This window comes from Simochromis diagramma, unplaced genomic scaffold (assembly GCF_900408965.1).
Source record: "Simochromis diagramma unplaced genomic scaffold, fSimDia1.1 OVJJ01000717.1, whole genome shotgun sequence".
Classification (NCBI taxonomy): domain Eukaryota; kingdom Metazoa; phylum Chordata; class Actinopteri; order Cichliformes; family Cichlidae; genus Simochromis; species Simochromis diagramma.
In genome coordinates this window covers 173,914-193,946 of record NW_024387503.1, presented here as the reverse complement: position 1 = coordinate 193,946, position 20,033 = coordinate 173,914, and the positions used below count along the sequence as shown (strand labels likewise).

Below are 20,033 nucleotides of genomic sequence, written 5' to 3'. Positions count from 1 at the left end.
CCTTTCGCTTTTGCTGTTTCTTAGAAGCCCTATCCTCCTTTTTTCCCAAGAGGTTTTTCCCTTTTTTCCATGCTTCCACTGTAAATAATGGTGTGATCCAGATCAAGTCGGAATTTAAATTTTGGAATGCCAACTCAACTTGGATTTCCTACTCAGAGAGTCAGAGCAGCCCCACCAACCACAAGTTAGCAATCCAAGATGGCGGCCTTCAATATAAACAGTAGAAAACGAATCCCGTTTTTTCTCACTTTCCTGACTTTAAAGCTGGAACAGGTTAACTCGGGAGTGTCTGGAAAACAGCATAGGAATGCTTTCAGTGACTTGCCTTGGTTGAGTTAGGACACCATCCTGTGGTACAAGTTGGTATGACGCAAAAGAACAGCCAGGACCTTTTTCAGCTCCCGTTGATGTTGTTACCGCTCAGTGCTCAGTCTTGTCAAAGTTTAGATCTTACTCAGATGTTAAACTGTTCAATGGTGCCTGAGTTGTGTCTCCCGCGCTAAACTGAAAGTTTAAAAAAAACTTCCCAAAATACAGGAAACCAAGTGTCTGATGCTCAGAATTTTCTGAGGCAGGATTCCCCACCTAATGTGTTAGGTAGGGAATTTGTTTTTCTTGCATTTATTTTCCTACTCGTCTTCTGGCTGCTCTTTTTAAGGATTGCCACAGTGGATCATTTGCCTTCATGTCACCCTATCCCGAGCATGCTTCTCTGTCAAACCTCTGTTTGGCCCATGACATCCATCAAACTTTTCTGTGGTCTTCTTTTCCTCCTGTTTGGTTGTTTATTTTCATACCCTCTCATATTTTCTACATTAATCAGCTCATCAAAGTCCTCCTTTCACCTTTTCGACACTCGTCATATGTTAGCACATTTCCATCTCTATTCTTAATCACGCTGCACATACTCAATCTCTGTCTGCAGCCCCTTTCTCCTTCCTCAGCGTCCAGTCTCACATACAACTCAGTATAAGCTTTTTCCTTTGCTACCGCTCACTTTAATAGACGCCCCCCCATATACTCCTGTGTAGTTTCTTTATCTCCTCAACTAACCCCCCCTCCATTGAGTTATCCCAATGGTACAGGAAATAAAGTCACCAAGCAAGCTTTCAAATTAAAGTTTATTAATAATTATTAATATATACATTTGAAAACTGCAGTGGAAGCTGAACCCAGCACTGTAGTAACAGATTCATTTAATAAAATGTTAAATGTTTAAGGAACAAAAAACTGCTGCTTCAGCATCATCGTTATTAGCTTGTTAAGCTATCACACCAAAATATGACAGCGGTTCCAGATTGATTATATTGAGGTATCTTTACAATAATAACAATTACACATAGGCAGATCATTCTCTGTTCTATAATGCTGGACACGGTCATGCTTTATGCTTATGCCATTTCTGCCCTCTGCTGTCTCCAGCAAAAGGTGCTGCAATGCAGCAGTGCAACTTCAGTGACATAAACTAAGACACAGTCGTGAAAAAGAAAGTTTTCACAGTAGTCTGTGCAGTCCAGTGAAAAACTCAGTACACCCCACAATTCAGTAGCTCGTATAACCTCCTTAAGCAGCATTAACTTGCAGTAATTGTTTTCTGTATAACTTTACATCATGTGAGAATTTTGGCCAACACAACTTTACATTGCTTCAGTTTTTTGAGTTTTGAACTGAATTTATGCATAAGGACATTTCAATCAGGTTGAGGTCTGGACTGTCACTGAGCCAAAACAACACCTTTTCTTTTTTTTCAGCCATCCTGTTGGAAATTTGCTGCTGTGCTTGGGATCATTGTCCTGTTGCATGACCCAATTTCAGCCAAGCTTAAGCTGTTGGACAGATGGTCTCACACTTGGCCTCATCTACCCAGAGAAGTCATGCAGTTCCTTCAGATACAACTTTGCAAACCTAAATCATGCTGCCATCTTCTTTTCCAATAGATGAGACTTTCTCCTGGCAACCTTTCCAAACAAGTCATACTTGTGCAGTCATTTCCTAATCATCCTGTCATGAACGTTAGCATTTAGCATGCTAAGAGACGTAGCTCTTGCCGTTTTTGTTGTTTTTTTTTTCAGATTTTCCAAAAACTCCACAATCTGACCTTGGGGTGAATTTCCGGTGATTTTCCCCTGGGGAAACTGTGGAACATTATTAAAACACATCCGAATGTTCCAGACTAGCAAACTGGCAAAACATCTGTTTCATAGAGGCGCTCACACTCGCTGATGATCTGTTAATCAAGTGCATTTGATTAGCAGCACCTGGCTACTATGTGCCCTCGTAAATCCTATGGGAACAGTAAGAGTGGACTGCACAGAGTCCTGTCAAAACTTCCTTTTTCCTATGAGTACAACTAAAGTGTTTTGTTTTTTTTGCCTTCAAAAGTTTTTGTGACATCTGTGAACTGCGCATGTCACATTTTAACCAATCAATAAGTCAACAAACAGACGAAAGAATCAAGGCCTTCGTTCAGCCTTGTTTTCATCTGTGCTCTCATGCTGAGGTGGCCATCAAGGTCTGATACTGTATGTACATGCATGTTGGCACAATGTAAAATATTATCTGTGCCTGGGAAAAGGAAACACACCAGCCTGTCATAATAAAACTGGATTTTGCAGAACACTATTACACGTTATGAGTGCTTACAGAGCTTAAAAGAGCAGCTTTGCAGCTTATGCTGCGCTTATATACAGTAAATACACATTTAGACATTGGAAGAATAGTGCAACGATTCAGCTGATGGATGTCCATGTCAGTCTGCTTCTTTGGTTTTGTATCTGAGTGAGTATTAGTACCATCAGGGACTGTGAGGGGGAGAAATTTTGACAACAATTAATAATGAAGTCCATAAACTTGTGGAGAGATGCAAAAGAATGAATGAGAAAAGAAACATGAATCATAGAGTTGATAAGTTGGTCATCACTGGCTTGTCACGTTTTTGTGTCCCCCTTTCTACAAGACTGAATTAATCAATTTTCAATATGATTAATTTATCTCTATCAACAGGGTAGTATCAGAGGCTTTTAAGGCAGCTGTAATTGAGCCATTATTCAAAAAGCCTTTACTTGGCCCAGCTGTCTTAGCTAATTATAAACTGGGAGGCCATCTTCAGACAGAGGTTACTCAAAGTATTAGGATTAAGCAAACATGAACGCTAATTCATAAACCTGGGACTGCAGGGAAACAGGGTGCCTGTTTTTCTTGCCTGTTATTGCCTCCTCCTCCCTTAATGCCGGTAGGGTGGTTGTTCTGGATGAGGTTGGACCTGTTGACACTGAAGTTTATGGGAGCCCCTGGCAGCTGACCAGGTCTGATAGGCTTGGCTGGATTGGACACAGCGAAACAATAACAATCATTTACAGAAGGAAGGTTAATGGCCCACTGATATTTTTAAAAAACCCAAACACTAATTTCTTTCTGTTTGAGAATCAGATGAGAACATTAATAAAATACTGACGTATATGCATCATTTTAGTGCTAAAGCTAGGTGGCTGTTAGCCTAGGTTAGCATAAAAATAAAAAACACTGATGAATGATTAGCCTGATCCTGTCCAAAACAACAACAAAAAAACTACAAAACGTACAAAACCTACTATAATAATCATAGTGTTATACATATGTTCCCTGGTCCCAAACTCCGCCTAGATTTGTTAGTCAATCTGGATGAAATTTATTATATAATCTGCCCAGGGTACCAGGATTATCAACATGTATATAGCTTTTGAGAATTATTTTTATAATGTGTCATACCTGATCTCAAAACAAACAGCAAGATTACGTCAAGCTTAGCTAACTGCTACCTTTTAGTCTGGTAAAAGACGTCGCTTTTTAAAACAGTGGTGCCACCTACCTATCTGTGCTGACCCTCTCCTGCCCATGTTTTTAGGCTTGGCGGCATCCTTAATGCGCTCGACCTCCTGTTGGTAGCGTTTACGGTCATGGGCTGCATTCTCTTTGGCTTCCTTTAGGGCGGTCTCCAGGGCTTTGACCCGTTCAGCGGTGGCCCGCAGGCGCTTCTCCATCTTTGGGATTTCGCTGCGTAGGTCATTGTTGTCCCGTACCAGCTGTGGAATTTAAAACAGAAGAGAAAAAATAGAGCTTTTAACCTTGAGATGCCAGTTTGAGTGGGAGACACTCGTCTCACTTTGTTTGCATCTATTTCTACCTGCTTGTGAACTCTGGTTAGCTGCTCCAGGTTGTTCTCCAGGAAGCTGATCTTTTGCTTCTGGGTAGCACTGCTCTCTGTGTCCTCTGAGTCCATCTGAGCATTCTGTCCAAGCACAGCAAACAACTTCGTTATCTATGCAATTTATTTTGTTGCTTTCAGTTTTTCAAATCAGTGTCAAAGTGAAAAATAATTCTGTAACCAAAGAGCCCTGATCCAGATAATCCCATCTGTGCCTAAATGTGGTGATAAGTAGCTGTTTTTGGATGAGTACAGCAGCGTAATATATTCTCTGTGTGCTCCAGGAAAGCCTGCTCTGCCTTTGTCTCATCAAGCTTCCGCTGGAAGGCAGGAGATGAGCAGCACTGAGGGCCCAGGTCCCTAAATTACAGCTGCTACCTTTGAAGAATCAGATGGCCTACTTATTGCAGACACTTTCTGTTGTGTTCCCTGGATTCATTAAAATTTCATTAAGGATGCAGATTTAATGGGAGTGTTGCCGGTGCATGAGCGAAATATGGAGCTGTTTGACTCACTCCAGGTAAACGTCGTGGTCGAGGCAAGAAGAGCTCATGTGATATTGTGTAAGACAGGAGTCTTAACAGATGACTTAAATCACGCTGCTGTTATTGTGTATATATTTATTTATATTTCTTCATACATTCTTATATAGTTCTATATTGTGTATTTTGTTGTACAGTTATTTTATTTTCAACTTTAATTTATATATTTTATCTTATTCTCCCAGTTAAATTTACCCTTCATTCTAATTTGTGTTGTACAGTTATTTCATTTTTAACCTTAATTTATATTTTATTCCTTCCTAGTTAAATTTACCCTTTTTAATTTTTCATATTTATTTCCTATCTTATTCATAGCCTTTTCCTTTTTTGTTTTCTTTAGGTCACGAGCAGTTGTCCAAGCATTTCACTACATATCGTACTGTGTATGACTGTGTACGTGACAAATAAAATTTGAATTTTGAATTTGAAATCAGATCACAAGATGGCGATTACTGTGATGATCCACCATGGCAACATCCAGGGAATGGGAGGTTACATATCTGCTCCGAGAGCTGAAATGTGTTCCATCACAGAAACACTTTGAGGACTTGTACCTTTTTTAATCTTGTGGATAAGTCTTGGACAAAGAGCCTTCTCAGGTTGTGAAGTGTCTGCAGCTCCCGTGCCTAACACAAGACAAGAAAGACAGGTTTGCAAAGAATAACAGTGACAAGAAATCGCCCTCCAAACTCATGTCACAATGTATCATTTGCTGCTGGCAACAAATCTGGGTTATATCTGGGCTAGTGAGCCATAAAAATAATAGTGAGGCTGTACTGAGATGTCACATCATGTCAGTTCATACCTAATTAAAATTATATTAGGTATGAACCCAAAAATTATATCTTTGAGCACCACTACTCTTTGTGCAAAAATACATGAATGTGGCAAGAGGTCACATGATTAAAGCTGATTAAAGGAAACTAATTACACCAATTTCACTAGAAAGACTTTCCATAATCCATCAAATCCATCCATCTATCCATTCATCCACCCACCCATAGACACCCATTCATACTCACAGTCACACCAGAAGTGACCATATTTGCTAATGCTAGCTGAATGTTAAAAATGTTACTGTTTTTCCTTTTACCTCTGTTGTATTGGTGGAGATCGAAATCTCCATAGCAAATAGCCTGGTAAATGGCCTGTATTTGTATAGCGCTTTACTAGTCCCTAAGGACCCCAAAGCGCTTTACACATTCAGTCATCCACCCATACACACACTGGTGATGGCAGCTCCATTGTAGCCACAGCCACCCTGGGGCGCACTGACAGAGGGGTGGCTGCCGGACGCTGGCGCCACCGGGCCCTCTGACCACCACCAGTAGGCAACGGGTGAAGTGTCTTGCCCAAGCACATAACGACCAAGCCGGGGCTCGAACCGGCAACCTTCCGATTACAAGGTGAACTCCGAACTCTTGAGCCACAATCGCCCAGCAACATACTACTGCTAACAGCTACTTACATAAGAGGTTTGTTGTGTAGTGGGTGAACTCATTTTCTAAGCAAATACAGATTTCAAAACTTGTGGCAATAACTGACCACAGTTTCCTCCAGTCCCTTCAGGTCCTGTCTGGCCTGCTCCCTCCTGTCCTGCTGCACCCTGCAGCACATGAAACAAGCGTTAATAAGACTGGAAAACAGTTCTGCTAAACAAGTTTGCATTTTCCTGTTAAATAAACGCGAGAGATGTTACGTGAGCTCTTCCAGCTGGCGGCTCTTTTCCTGGTCAGCAGCCTTGAGCTTCTCATGCTCCACTCTGAGCCTCTCCTGCTCCAGCATGATCTGCTGGTTCAGACTGCACAGAGGTCAGGGATAAAATCAGCCAAGTCATGTAAGTTTCACTCAAAGAGACAAGCGTTAGGTGATGTGGTGTCTTACTCCTGCAGCTCAGTGATAAGCTTCTCCTTGGCGTCAAGCTCATCTCTCAGGCTGCTGATCTGCCTTTGATGGGCCTCTCTGTGAGTCTGGATCTGCTTCTCCACAGCTTCCTGAAGACACGGAAAAAAAACAGCTAGTCACTGCGTGAGATGAGGTGGGCAATTAAAAGCACACTTTGTACGTGTTACAGTACCTTGACTTCATTTGCAGACTGGATCTCGTTCTCTTTCTCCATGGCATTAACCTTCTCTGGAAGGAGAAGAAATTATCCATGTTATTGGGAACAACTGGGATATAACAATGGATCTTCTTTAGTTTCTTATGGCACAAACAAGCACAAACAGTATTTTTCTTAAGCTTGCCATGTCATGTAAACCCTTTTCATAGTTTACTGGAAACAAGATTTAAAGGAGAAACAGGTATTACTTGACATGACTTTCAGGGAAATCCATAAACACAGATACTTCTTTGAACGTTCAATGCTAATAATCAATACTTATGACTTATTCAAGTTTAGTTTTACAAATTCAGGTTTAAAACAATAAAAATGTCATGGTCCCTGGATGTTGGACCCAGGATTTTAAGTTTCTTTATGGTTTTAAGGATACCTTTAAGTTTGCCATTTATTATATTCTCAGTTTGTAGGATTCTAGTTCACCTTCTTGCTTATTAAATCTATATCTTTTGTGATCCCTTTGTTCCCCCAGTGACGTTCCCGTGTCTGTCTAGTCTTTCTGTGTTCTGTCTCTGTGTTTAATCTTCTATCCCTGTGTTAGTTTGGCATGTCATAGTCTGGGTCTCAGTGTGTATGCTTGTTCCTGTTTTATTGTGATAGTCTTGTGTCAAGTTTAACTTCCCTTGTCTTGTTATTCCTGATTTGTTCCCACTTTGTTTCCCATCTGTTTCCTCTCCCTTCATTACCTGCTGTGTATCAATTGTCTGAGTTTCCCCCTTGTTCTTTGTCACATTGTCCCTCTTGCCGTGGGCCCCTGTGAGTTCCATGTTTCCAAAGAGATTTTCCTAGTTAATAAGTTCTATTATTATTCTGCACCTTGGTTCCTATGAAGCCACCAGTAAAACTACCGTTAAGGTTGAGTTCTGTTCTCTGTGTCCTGTATTTGGGACCTGCCTGCTGCACCGTGATGCACAACAAAAAATGTATCCAAATATTTTTCACATGTGAGTTGTCACAAAGAATTAAGACAGCTCTGAAGACAAAAGGGGTCAAGGTGCACCTAATGAAGTGGCCGGTACATATAATAAATACATTTTTAAAGAAATGTGGATTTTACCCTATCTGACTGGTCAATAGCCCTAAAACACCAGAGAAGATTAAATCCTTTTATTCAGGGTTGTTTCCAAGACTTTATTTTTTAAAATCAGTGTGTGAGACTTTGTTTTAAGGTCACCATTGCACCACTGTACCCACTTGCTTTAGCTTTTATGTCCTAAAACATTTGAGTCACTATACAGCAGGGGTGGGCAATCTCAGTCCACGAGGGCCGGTGTCCCTGCAGGTTTTAGATCTCACCTTGGGTCAACACACCTGAATCACGTGATTAGTTCGTTACCAGGCCTCTGGAGAACTTCAGGACATGTCGAGGAGCTAATTTAGCCATTTAAATCAGCTGTGTTGGTTCGAGGACACATCTAAAACCTGCAGGGACACCGGCCCTCGTGGACTGAGATTGCCCACCCCTGCTATACAGACAACTATTAGTTAGTTTAAGGACCTCTTACAGCAGTTTCACTGCCTTCTCCACAACACACCTTTAGCCAAACAGGGCTCCTTGTGCAAAAACAGAATGGAGAGCAGAGAGTGTGTTGCTCACCCTGGGCCCTGGTCCTGACTATTTCCTCACTGAGAGAGTCCACATTCTCTTCCAGCTGTCTTTTCTTCTGCTCCACATTCTGGAGGGACTCCGTCAGGGACTTGATTTTAGCTTCTTGCTAAACAACGACAGGCCAACGAAAGACATGAAAAGGACTCATACAAATTAAATGACAGTTCTTTTAGGCCAGACCCAATTGTTAGGCCCCATTGTTATTGATATAGAACCACATAATCTGACATCTTAACTATATGTCACTATGGCGACAGCATCTGAGATGGCAGCAGTTGTTAAGCAGCTGTTACCTGGGAGATGCGGAGCTGACAGGCAGTCAGCTCGCTCTCAGTCTCGTCCAGCTTCTGGGTGGTCTCGGTCTGTGTGCTCTCCAGCAGCTTGCTGCGCTTCACCATGGTCTTCACCTCTGACTTCATCTTGCTGATGTAGAGACGGGCCACAGTGAACTCTTCGTCAATGAGACCACTGCTCTCCTGTTGCTGAGGACGTGAGAGAACATTACGTAGGTCAAAGACATTCCTCAGACTCAGTCCCACTCAGACCATCCATGGAGTTTAAAATAGATTAGGAGTTTATCAAAATTTCTTGAAGAGCATGCAGTTGGAGATACACTGGAAACCAGTGGAAACAAACCAAGATGCTCACAATTCCTATTAAAACTAGACAACAAACTGATTGCCTGTCGTCTGATCATAAAATATGCAGAACATTTGTCTGCTGAAGCATTTTCTGTGAGCATCTTTGTGCTTTTACCAGTTTTACATTTGAATCAATCAATTTCACACTGTTGGTTCAACCAAATCTGTTTTACCAATTTTTTAAGGACTATTGAAAGTCATTATCTGCAGAAATTCAACACTCATAGTTTAGTTTCTGTTTCTTATTTTTCAAGATTGGGTGCTTTTCTTTTTTTGTGATAATAAAGGTTGATTTGAAGTTCTACTTTGGCTGGAACTTGATCAAGGTTCATGTTCTACATTTTCTGACTGAATCCACTAAATAAATTGAATGAGAGATACATCCACAGTGGAATTAAGTGCTTGCAACCAGCCTATGCAAAACTATCCTCATTTTCAGCAAGGATCACCTGAATACCTGATGATGTTGATAGTTCTTAGACCACAAGTTGTTAGCTTGTGGTCTAAAGCACTGTTATTTCATAGTTTTAACCCAAATGTCACTTTTCTGAATATGAAACAGTGTATCAGAGCCAAACTGGGAACCTTGATGTCATTGCTTCCCACAGCGATGCCTATCTCAGCCAGGTCTTTGAGTAATGATGACATCATCTCAGTGACCCTCTTTTTCTGGTGGTTGGTCATCTCCTTCAATTTCTGAAGCTCTGAGTCAATGGAGGCCAAGGAGCTCTAGTGGTGGACGATAACACACATCACAAATCATCTAGGATTAGGATTAGTGTTTTTACTTCCAGCAAATTCCCCCAAAGCTTCAAGCTGCTCACCGATTTCTCGTTCAGCTCCTCACTGAGAGCCTCAAACTCTTTGCTTTTGTTTTCAACTTCCTGACTCTTCTGGTCGTAGTTGACAGCCAGCTCCTCCAGGGCCTGCAGCACTTCCTTCACTTCCTCCTTGGAGGCTTCATTCTCCGCCAGCAGCCGGTTCAGCTCCGTCTGCAACGTGTGGTGGTCACGGCGAGAGGATGCTAATAGCTAGGAGAGGTAAATGATGCTCAGTGATGCTCTCCTATGGTCAGGTTTGAAAGTATGTTAAAAAATGTATCAACAGCAGGGACTACAAAACAGATTTGTGAACAGTGAAGAAAAATGTGCTCAATCTGGTGAGGCTCCTGTGCTTGCTAAGGGTGAGTTACAGTTTGACCTCTCCTGCAGGGCTACTAATGGTCTGCAATCAGCTGTCACACCAGGTTTATGCTAACAGGAGTGCCTAGGGGGATTTGGAACAGCGGGAAGGCACAGGGGAAGGAAGGAAGGAAAGAAAGGAAGGCAAGGTGGATGCAGTGTCACCTCCTCCTGATCCAACATCTGCTGCTTCAGTGTCTCCACCAACTGAGACTGCTGGTTGATCTCATCGTCCTGCAGGAAAGGCAGAGGAAAAGAGAAATCCACTAATGTTTCATTCACATAATTCTCCTGTCAAAGAGCAATACTGAACAGCAACCAGTTGCACCACCTGCTGGTCAAAAGAAATAAGTTCACCACAATTAATTAGAAGACGAATGTTGGTTTTCACATAAATATATTCTCTTTATTCCAATATCAAGAATGAATTTACATTATTAAAACAAAAGAGAAAGATGAAGTGAAGATATTGTGAAATTTCATGTGACAGGAATTGTGAAACCTTTCATAGTTTTCATCCTGCTCTCACAAAGTCAAAGTACTACCGAAATAGATTCAGTGTTCTAGTTTTTACTGTCATCCTGCTGGAGATTAATAGCATGTCTTGCCTGAGGTAATGTCTATTTAAATATGTTAAAAAAATCTGTCAGTTGCTACTGCATTGCACTTTATCTGCATGTTCTAATATATATATCAAGCAAAACAGGCAGTACTGAGATTACAGTACTGCCTGTTTATATATATATATATATATATATATATATATATATATATATATATATATATATATATATATATATATATATATATATATATATACATAAGATATATACACACACACACACACACACACACACACACATATATATACATATACATATATATATATATATATATATATATGTGTGTGTGTGTGTGTGTGTGTGTGTGTGTGTGTGTGTGTGTGTGTGTGTGTGTGTGTTGTTTCGTTACCTTGTCGTCCAGCTCTTTGTAGAGCTTGGCCATTTCCGCCTCGTACTTCTCTTTCTCTGCATCTGTGAGTTTGACTCCTGGCAGGGAGCTCAGGGCAGGTTTGGGTGGCGTCTTGTCATTGTGGTGGGTGCTCTCCAGGGCCTGGACTTCTTCTTTGGCCTTTTCTTTGTCAAACTGCTCATCCGCTGGCACACTCTCTCCTGCAGGGAGCAGCAGAAAGAAGGTCTGTTTCCACCCTAAATAGCTCCCCATCAGAGAAAATATTATGACTGCACACACAGGAATCCTTTTTTTAACAGGTTCTTAATACAAAAAAAAGAAAGGAAAACTAGTCAAAATTAACGAGCCTTCATGTGTAGCATTAGTGCAGGACAGGCATGGTCTTGCATATTTTTCCGGGGGACTGTTTGTCGTTATTAAATATAGAAACAAGGAGCTCTTTCTTTAAAAGCCTCCTGTTAGGATCCATGTGCAGCTCAACTCTAATTGCTAAACACAAGGACACAAGATTTAACCTTGTTATGAACATATCCATACTAACATTAAACACATAAAAACAATGATCATATGTCTGCAAACTCCTCTGCCTCTGCTTTAATGACCCACACATAACCTGCCCATAATACAGCCTGTGGCCCTCACCGCTCCTCCAGCGGTTCAGCTCATTCTCAAGCCAGGTGACTGTGTTTCTCAGTGTCTTGTTCTTCTCCTTCTCTTTCTCCCATTTGCTCTTCCACTGCTCTGCTGTCAGTTCCACATTCATAGTCACTTGGTTCTTGATGGTCTTTGCTCTGGTGAGACACAGAGGTGAGAAAGTGGTAGTGGTCAGTTTTGAATACTAACAGCACACAGTTGAGGCTGGTTTCACCGCAGAGCCAGCTCAGAGGTCGGTGTTTCTGAGCTTAAGTCGGTGCCCTGTCTTTATGGAGTCAGACACCAAACCTATGGATCATTCATATTTATGACTCTAGACCACAGTCTTCTTTGCCTCTAATCTTTTAATATTAAAACGTAGCTATTTGTGGAACACCTTTCAGTTCAGTAACATCATTTGTACAGATGTGATGACAGGTTTGTGTCTACGTACCTCTGTCCAAAAAGCAATGTAGACCTGGTCTCTGCATCATTGTAAGCCGAAGGTGAGCAGCAAATGACCATAGTTGTCCGACAGTTCCCTCCCAGGGAATCCTGCAGGATTCTGGTCATCTTACTGTCTCTGTATGGTATGTAGGACTAGGCGGATTGAGAGGGACCATATGTCGCATTATATGATAATTCTGCATGTCACAAACAGCATTTACAACAGTGAAGCCTGTTGTGATGAAATGTAACTGAGCAATTTAAATTAAGGACTGCGGTCCACTATCATGCACTTACAAAATATAATATACTCAATTTGTAACATTTTAGCAATATCAAAACCCTCTATGGAGGCTCCTGAGCAGTAGGCCGATGCTTCATCTCAGGGTTCCTAGACCTTTGAAATAGGTGCAACTCCTGGGATATTCAGGGTGGCTTAGATCAGGTCTTATGATAAATCTATGGTATGTAAAATGTATTCAGGTTCTATAATGCCGTCCTACAATAAAAAGAAACAGTAAATATTTAAAAAATGTCTCCAGCTGCAGGCTGATGTTCCTATTTTTGCACACAAGATTGTTCCACAGTATTGCAAGTCCTTTAACCTAAACAGCTACACAGGTGGTTTGCACTCTGATGATTTCACAACTTTTCATAAATATACACCTTTGCCTTCACATTTTAGCGTGCTGTGCTCATCTTTAGCATAATTTTTTGAGGTCCAATCTGGTCTGATAGTCCCCCCAGAACTGGAAATAGTCATAGTAATAACCAAGAAAATGGAGATATGATGTGATCAGTAGATCAACATCTATCTTGCACACATTACATGGTGATATGCACATTTATCCAGTGTGTTAAGTGTTTAAGGCGCAGACATCAGCAGAAACAGTACAAAAAATTCTTCGAATTCAGCGATCTGCCTCCATCTCACCCTGTCCCTGTCATCCTCTTCTGTCACACCAACTCTCTGCATGTCATACAACACTACATCCATGAATCTTCTTTGTTGTCCTCATTTTTTCCTCCTGCCTGGCAGCTCAATATTCAACATCCTTCATATCCACTCTCCCTTCTCTGAACATATCAAAACCACCTCACCCTTGCCTCTATAACTGTCTCCAAACCGCTCATTTTTACTGTCTCCGATGAACTCATTTCTAATCTGGTCCAGTCTGGTCACTGCCAGTGGAAGTCTTAGCATCTTCAGCTCTACCTCTCCTGTTTTTTTTTTGTTAGCCACCGTCTTTAAACCATACATAATGGCAGGTCTAACTTTCATCTTGTAATTTTTCCCTTTCACTCTTGCTGCCGTCCTTCTGTCAAATCATCCCAACGCTCATCTCCACCCACTCCACCCTGCTTACACTCTCTTCTTCACCTCTCTTGTGCACTGTCTGTTGCTTTGGATGGTTTAAGGTATTTAAACTACCTCTGCTCCACCTTCTTATTCACACACATGCATTTTGTCATGCTTTTAGTGGATTTCTTTATGCATGCTCAATCATTTAGGTAAGTAAATCCCAGAAGGTTGATTCTGTTCATCTGGACGTAGCGTTTCCAGTGGGAGAAACGTTTCGTCGCTCATCCAAGTGACTTCCTCAGTCTCAGCTGACTGCAGGTTTCCCCAACCTTATAAAGAGCACATTGCACAATGACTGAAACTAGCACCACTGGATGAACAACGCTACGTCCAGATGAACAGAATCAACATTTTGGGATTTACTGGATTTCATTCCTCTGCTCTCCAGAGCATACCTCCACCTCTCCAGGCTCTCATCCACCTGCTCTCTTTTGTCACCACAGATCCAAATGTCCTGTGTAAACATAATGGTTCACAGAGACACCTGCCTGGCCTCTTCTGTCAGCCTGTCCATGACCACCGCAAACAAGAAGCCGTTGAGAGCTAATGTAATCCCACCCCACTTCACAGCTCTGTCACCACGCTCATGCAAATATAACTTATGGGATCAAAAGATCTAATGAACGAATCAGCACATTTGTGATAATAAACTCACTTCAGCCTCTCCTTTTTACGAATTTCATTTATAAACTTTGAATCACATTTTGGAGTGGCAGTAATTCTAACGCTTCACCAAGCAGAGTCAAAAACTGTCTCACCGAGCCTTCTGCCAGAGCTGAGATGACAATTCCCAGTGCAGACAGGGACTTGTTAATCATCTTGGCTTCATCCAGCACTGTACCCTCTGCTCCAGTTTTACCCACCTTTGAAACACAAAAACAGCACAATTGTTATAGTGAAGCTGAAAACTGTGTCACATAACAGATGCTCAGAACCTTTTTCTTTTAACAAGATCAGCTTAGTAAAAGAAAGTTGACAAAGCATGTCAATGGCTTTCCCGGAGTTTAGCGTTATGACTGGTCTGTTAACATTTTACACTTTACTGATGGAAGATTGCTCTAGTTTCCCCCCCTGAACTGAAGTGGCAGCACGATAGCATCATTAAACTTTTATCATACAGATCCATTTAATACAGACACACTTTGCCACTAGGGAAAAGGTAAATGAGAGTAAAAGAGCTGTTTCCACCCTGAGTTTTAAATCAGGCCTGGTTTCTACTCTATTAATAAACAACTACTTAAAAGCTACTCTTTAGCTGGTTCAAGTCAGAGGCGGGCTCTTGAAATTGGGAAAAAACACATTTGCAGAGGTTATGAAGATGAGAGAGGTCAGAGAGGAGGAGGAGGAGTACTGAGGATCATACTTTTTCACTCCCAGCCAGATCGACGAGGTACAGCTTGCCGGTTAATTTCTGTTCAGTCTTACTGTTTTCCTGCTTGATGTTGATGAGGAAGATGCTGTGACTCCTGGAGCTGTGCTCATTCATGTCTGAATGTACATGTGGGCACACAAACAAAAAAACAGTTATTACTGATTATATTATTCTAGGTTTGCACGCTATAAAAATAATGGCCCATTGAAGTGTTTTTTCTGAGGGATTACCAAGGTAAAAGAATGAGACTTAACCAGACTAGAATACATAAAAACTCCAGCTGCGACTAACACAGGTAGCTGTAGCTGACTGGTATCTAAAAGGCCTCACATCTTCTAACACCTCTTGACTGTCCATATGCTGTTCTTGCCTTTTTAATGGAATTATTGAACATAGACTATGTCCTGCTGAGTGGAAAGATAAATGGAAATGGACTGGTATTTTTAAACCTGCAGGCACAGGGAGGATATGCAAACTCCAAAGTCCAAAACCAATCCTTGACATCTGGAATGGTGGTATAGTGGTGAGCACAGCTGCCTTCCCAGCAGATCAGCATCTCCTTTAATCTTCATGTCACAGCGTTAAATTAGGAGATCTAAATTAGGAGACCTTCCGACTGTGTTATCCTGCTGATCTCAGGTAGAGCAAAGACATTTGTTGTGGTGGCTGCAGATCAGGAGGCAGAGCAGGTCATCGACTAATCAGAAGACTGGTGGTTGCTCCAGTCTGCATGTCAAAGTATCATTGAGCAAGATACTGAAGTTGCTCACTGGTGCTTCCATTGGAGTATGAATGTTACATAGAAAGCAGAAACAAGTGCTGGTGTGAACTGTTGTAGAAATGCATTATGTAAGAATCAGTCTGTTACCATCACAGTGGCTCTATGCATGGACCTGCATGCAACCAAAGTCTGACTAGATACAACCAGTCAGCTTCCAGCTTCCAGGACCAAAAATGTTGTCCCATGCTTACAGATTCTGTATGTGTCAAGAATCGCTGTGTGGCGGGCAGGAGTTGGACCCAAAATGCAGACTCTCAGACACGAGGGATAAACTCAAAACCACAGCTTTATTGCTGGCGTGGTGGGACACAAATAATGATACAAAACTAAACTGGGAAAATATAAGCTAAACTTTACAGAGAGGCACACAAGGGAACACACAGCTTGAGGGACGACGCGACATGGAACAGAGGGAGATTCCGACATAAATACACAGAAGGTAATGAGTGAGGTGGGAACACACGGGGAGCACAGCTGAGGACAATTATGCATAACAAGACAGGGAGGGCACAGAGCTGAAAATACTAACCCAAGATGTGGACCTTAAACGTAACACAGGAAGAACAGAGACACAGACAGGAGGGGAGACAGGAGGGGAGAGAGAGCATGGGGAGAGCACATGAAGAAATACACGAAGGGAAGAGGAAAACACGGAACACAAGGAGTGGGAGCAAAGTACAATAACACACATCACTATATAAGACAGTCACACAGAGGGAGACACAGAAGGCAACAACACAGGGGGAACACATGGGCAGAGAAGACTAAACAGAACAGAGGGCACAGAGAAACATGAGGGCAGGGGATCAAAACCTAGGAACCATAGAATAAATCACAAATGAACTTGACATAATACAGAAACACAGGAAAACTAAGAACGCTGGGTCAAATGACCCAGGATCCTGACAGTATGTTCATATGCAGATGTCTGTTTACAGAAATTATAATTTTCCAACAAACTTAACTGATGCCATAATGGGATCCATTTAATTCAGAAAATAAGTGCATAATTAAGTCAGCTCAGCTTCAGTTTAAATCGTGTACCCATGGTTAGAAAGAACCTGACTTTAATGTGTTTTTCACAGATGTCTTCTTGGCTCAGCTTTTGGGAGTGTGGCAACAGTCAGGAGACTCAGTGAGGATGAACCCATGAGAGGCCGCAATGTATGAACTCACTTGTGACAGCCACGCTTCGGTTATTTTTGCCTTCATCTATGGCTTCCATGACCTCGTCAGGAGTGCAGACAAAACGCTCGGTACAGCCCTGGGGACACATGAACATCACAAGGAAATATTATTCTCAGTAGCCCCACAGCAGGACTGGTTTATAGAGACACATTTATTAGCTGAAGGGACCGTGACACGCTAACAGTCTCCACTGGATATTTATGAAAGGAGAGCTAGTGCTTCATGGTCTCAGTAGCATTTGTATCTCCTTGAATTTCTTCATGCAGTCATGGTCTATGCGACTTATAGCTGAATGCCAAATGAAATACAATGATCTGTAAAGCCTTCTTACCCTTTATACATAAAACCCTGTAGGTAAGCTATCACAGTAGCATCATTGTTTTGCCCTGTTGTTCATAACTAATGCATTAGAACCGGCTGGGAGAAGTTTGTGACTGTATGACTGCAGACTTTGAGTTTAATCAGAAACAATGTTGTGCCTTGAAAATGAAGCACTCAGTCTGTCTTACCTTGACATATGGGACCCTGTTCTTGTCCTCATGTACAGGAAGGTTGGTCTTTGACACTGTGGAGGAAAATGAAAGCAAAGAATGAATCATGGTCTCTGTAACAGGGTCTGATTGATGATGAGCCCCGTACATACCATCCAACAAGTCCCTAATTTTGTCCAAATAGATTTCAAAATATGAAACCTGCAAAACAAAAGCGCACAGTGAGACTTTATCAGACCTTTTCATGTGCGCCTGCCTCGTTGCTCAGCTACATACTTTGATGTGGAACTCCAGGTTCTCATCCATGGAATAAATGTAGTTAAAGATGTCTTGCACAATTCGAGGAATGATTCCCATCATTTCAGGGTCATGAAGCTTCCCCTTCAGGACATGATGATAAAAGTAAGACAGCACAGAATCTCAGGCTTTTCCTGGCTATTTTTAATATGTTTGACCAGTAGCAAAAAAAAGCAACAGCTGATACTTCATAGTACCTCCATTGTGTGTGTTTTGCCTGAAGATGTCTGCCCATAAGCAAAGATGGTCCCGTTGTATCCCTCCAAAACATCTGTACAAAGAAGTAACACATTTAGGATTGGGGTTTGGCTTTGTATTTCATGAACAGATTCCAATGCACAGCTTACCTTTGACTATCTTCTGAGCCACAGCATTATAAAACTCCTCCTGAGTTGTCTTGGACTGGAACACACGGTCAAAGTAGTATGGTTTGCCCTTTAAACAAGAGGTGGAAGCAGTGAGAAATAGTAAAGTATACCATCAAGAATTTAGAGTTTGCTGCACAACAGCAGCCCTACTTTTTCATGCTCACTGCACAATCTTTTTTCCCACTGTTTTCTACTTTTAGTTTGTGTTTGTAATATTTTATCCACTGTCCTTAGTGTCTCTCTTTTAGTCTTGTTTTACTTTGAAGGTCAGCTCTTTGGGGGGTATTGCTTTGCTTTGATTTCCTGTCTTTATTTATTTCCCACCCATGCATTTACATAAGCCTGTATTACTGTTTTCTCCTCATGCCATCTTTGAGTCATCTGCTTCTAGATCAGTGTCCCCCCCTGGGTTTTCTGGTTTGAGATTTTAATTTTTCTTTCTTTGGAATTTTCTTTGTTGAACATGTTTGTTATATTTAGCAAATTATTTCTATTTAATATATGCTTTGTTACTTCCTCCTCTGCCTTCACGGTGTCCTCAGCTGAGGCACTTTAAGAGCATCAGATTAAAAACATAAGATACTCGATGTGACACAGCTCAAGTGTGTTCGCAAGTTACTAAACAAGTGGGATATGTTTCTAAACTATTTTACTACAGTGAGGAACATTTTGGGGGATGGCTGTGGTTTGGCAGGTTAAGCAGGTCATCTACTAATTGGAAGGTTGGTGGGGTACGAATGTTAAAAAGCACTTTGACATTAAAGAAAGTGAATGTTCATGTTCAACTGCTCCGAAGCAGTCACATCAGCCAATCACACTGCAGCAACTCAGTGCAGGCATGGTGAAGATGACCTGTTCAAGTTGATTTAAGTGGCTTTCATTAGCCTTAATTAGCCACTGTTAGTGCCTCCAAAATCAGCATTTCCAACCCAAAATATAGAACGATGTAAAAAAAAAAAAATCTTTTTTTTAGGACACAATTTCAGTTAATAAAATGTGAAAAGGTCTGCTTACTGTTTCGCACACTCACCATCAGCACACAGTCGTCCCCCTTAAACTTGGGTATGTACTGGTCTCCGCGGGCCACCTCAGCGCTGTTCAGCGGCCTGAAACGGCACACCACCTTGATGGTGCACTCCGCCGCCGCGTCCCCCATCCTCGCCGCAGTGGATGAATGGATGGATGAAGCGCTCAAAGAACAAAAATGTGGTGCTGCTGAAGTTGTCTGTCGCTCGGCTCAGAGACTTTCCCCGCAAAAAGAAGTCAAAAGTAAAAACTGTAAAACATACATTCATTTGTGTTTCTATTCAACACTTTTCAGCGAAAGCTGACAATAAAAGTCGGCTAGAAGAAAACTAACAGCATGCTCGCTTCGGGCGCAGCATTGATGAAAAAGCCTCTTTGCAGGGCTGAACTAAAAAACGATTAGAGCACATGACACATGAACAGAAGCGTCACATTGCTGCTCAGGATCTGCGACGCTGTTGACCACCCGACGGTCAGAAGTCACGTTTAAGTACTGAGTAGCTTCAGGTATTTTAAAAGAAAGAAGGTACATTTATACTGTAGGGAATTTGAAGTAGGAACTCTGGGTATTTTACAAGAATATATATCTCACAAGAAAGAAGAAACAAGTGACAGTGTGCACTTTTTTTATATAAGTGCTGTGGATATAAAAAGTAAACACACCCGTGTTACAATGCCAGATTTTTGTGCAGTTAAAAAAAATTAGACCACAATAAAAAGTGAGCGCGATGAGGAAGATGATCCCATTGCTGATGAGGACTGAGATGAATGTATCAGTGAGAATTGTGAGTATGATACCATGAATGAGGACGAATTGGAG

General features: G+C 41.6%; 1 protein-coding gene across 1 annotated transcript; it reads right to left on the bottom strand.

Moving 5' to 3' along the window:
- Positions 1 to 1,103: 1,103 nt before the first annotated feature.
- Positions 1,104 to 19,665, bottom strand: LOC120725727 (kinesin-1 heavy chain-like). Its single transcript, XM_040018709.1, has 26 exons — positions 19,218 to 19,665; positions 18,167 to 18,254; positions 18,017 to 18,090; positions 17,799 to 17,903; positions 17,675 to 17,723; positions 17,541 to 17,596; positions 17,020 to 17,107; positions 15,054 to 15,178; positions 14,449 to 14,553; positions 12,335 to 12,480; positions 11,890 to 12,038; positions 11,248 to 11,447; positions 10,441 to 10,509; positions 9,919 to 10,125; positions 9,680 to 9,823; positions 8,747 to 8,935; positions 8,442 to 8,559; positions 6,803 to 6,858; positions 6,610 to 6,719; positions 6,425 to 6,526; positions 6,271 to 6,331; positions 5,280 to 5,351; positions 4,163 to 4,267; positions 3,848 to 4,061; positions 3,203 to 3,320; positions 1,104 to 2,801 (listed from the first exon to the last, which is right to left on the bottom strand). Exons 1-26 carry the CDS (start codon positions 19,341 to 19,343, stop codon positions 2,795 to 2,797), a joined length of 2,883 nt encoding a protein of 960 aa, XP_039874643.1. The 5' UTR covers positions 19,344 to 19,665; the 3' UTR covers positions 1,104 to 2,794.
- Between the last annotated feature and the right edge of the window lie 368 nt (positions 19,666 to 20,033).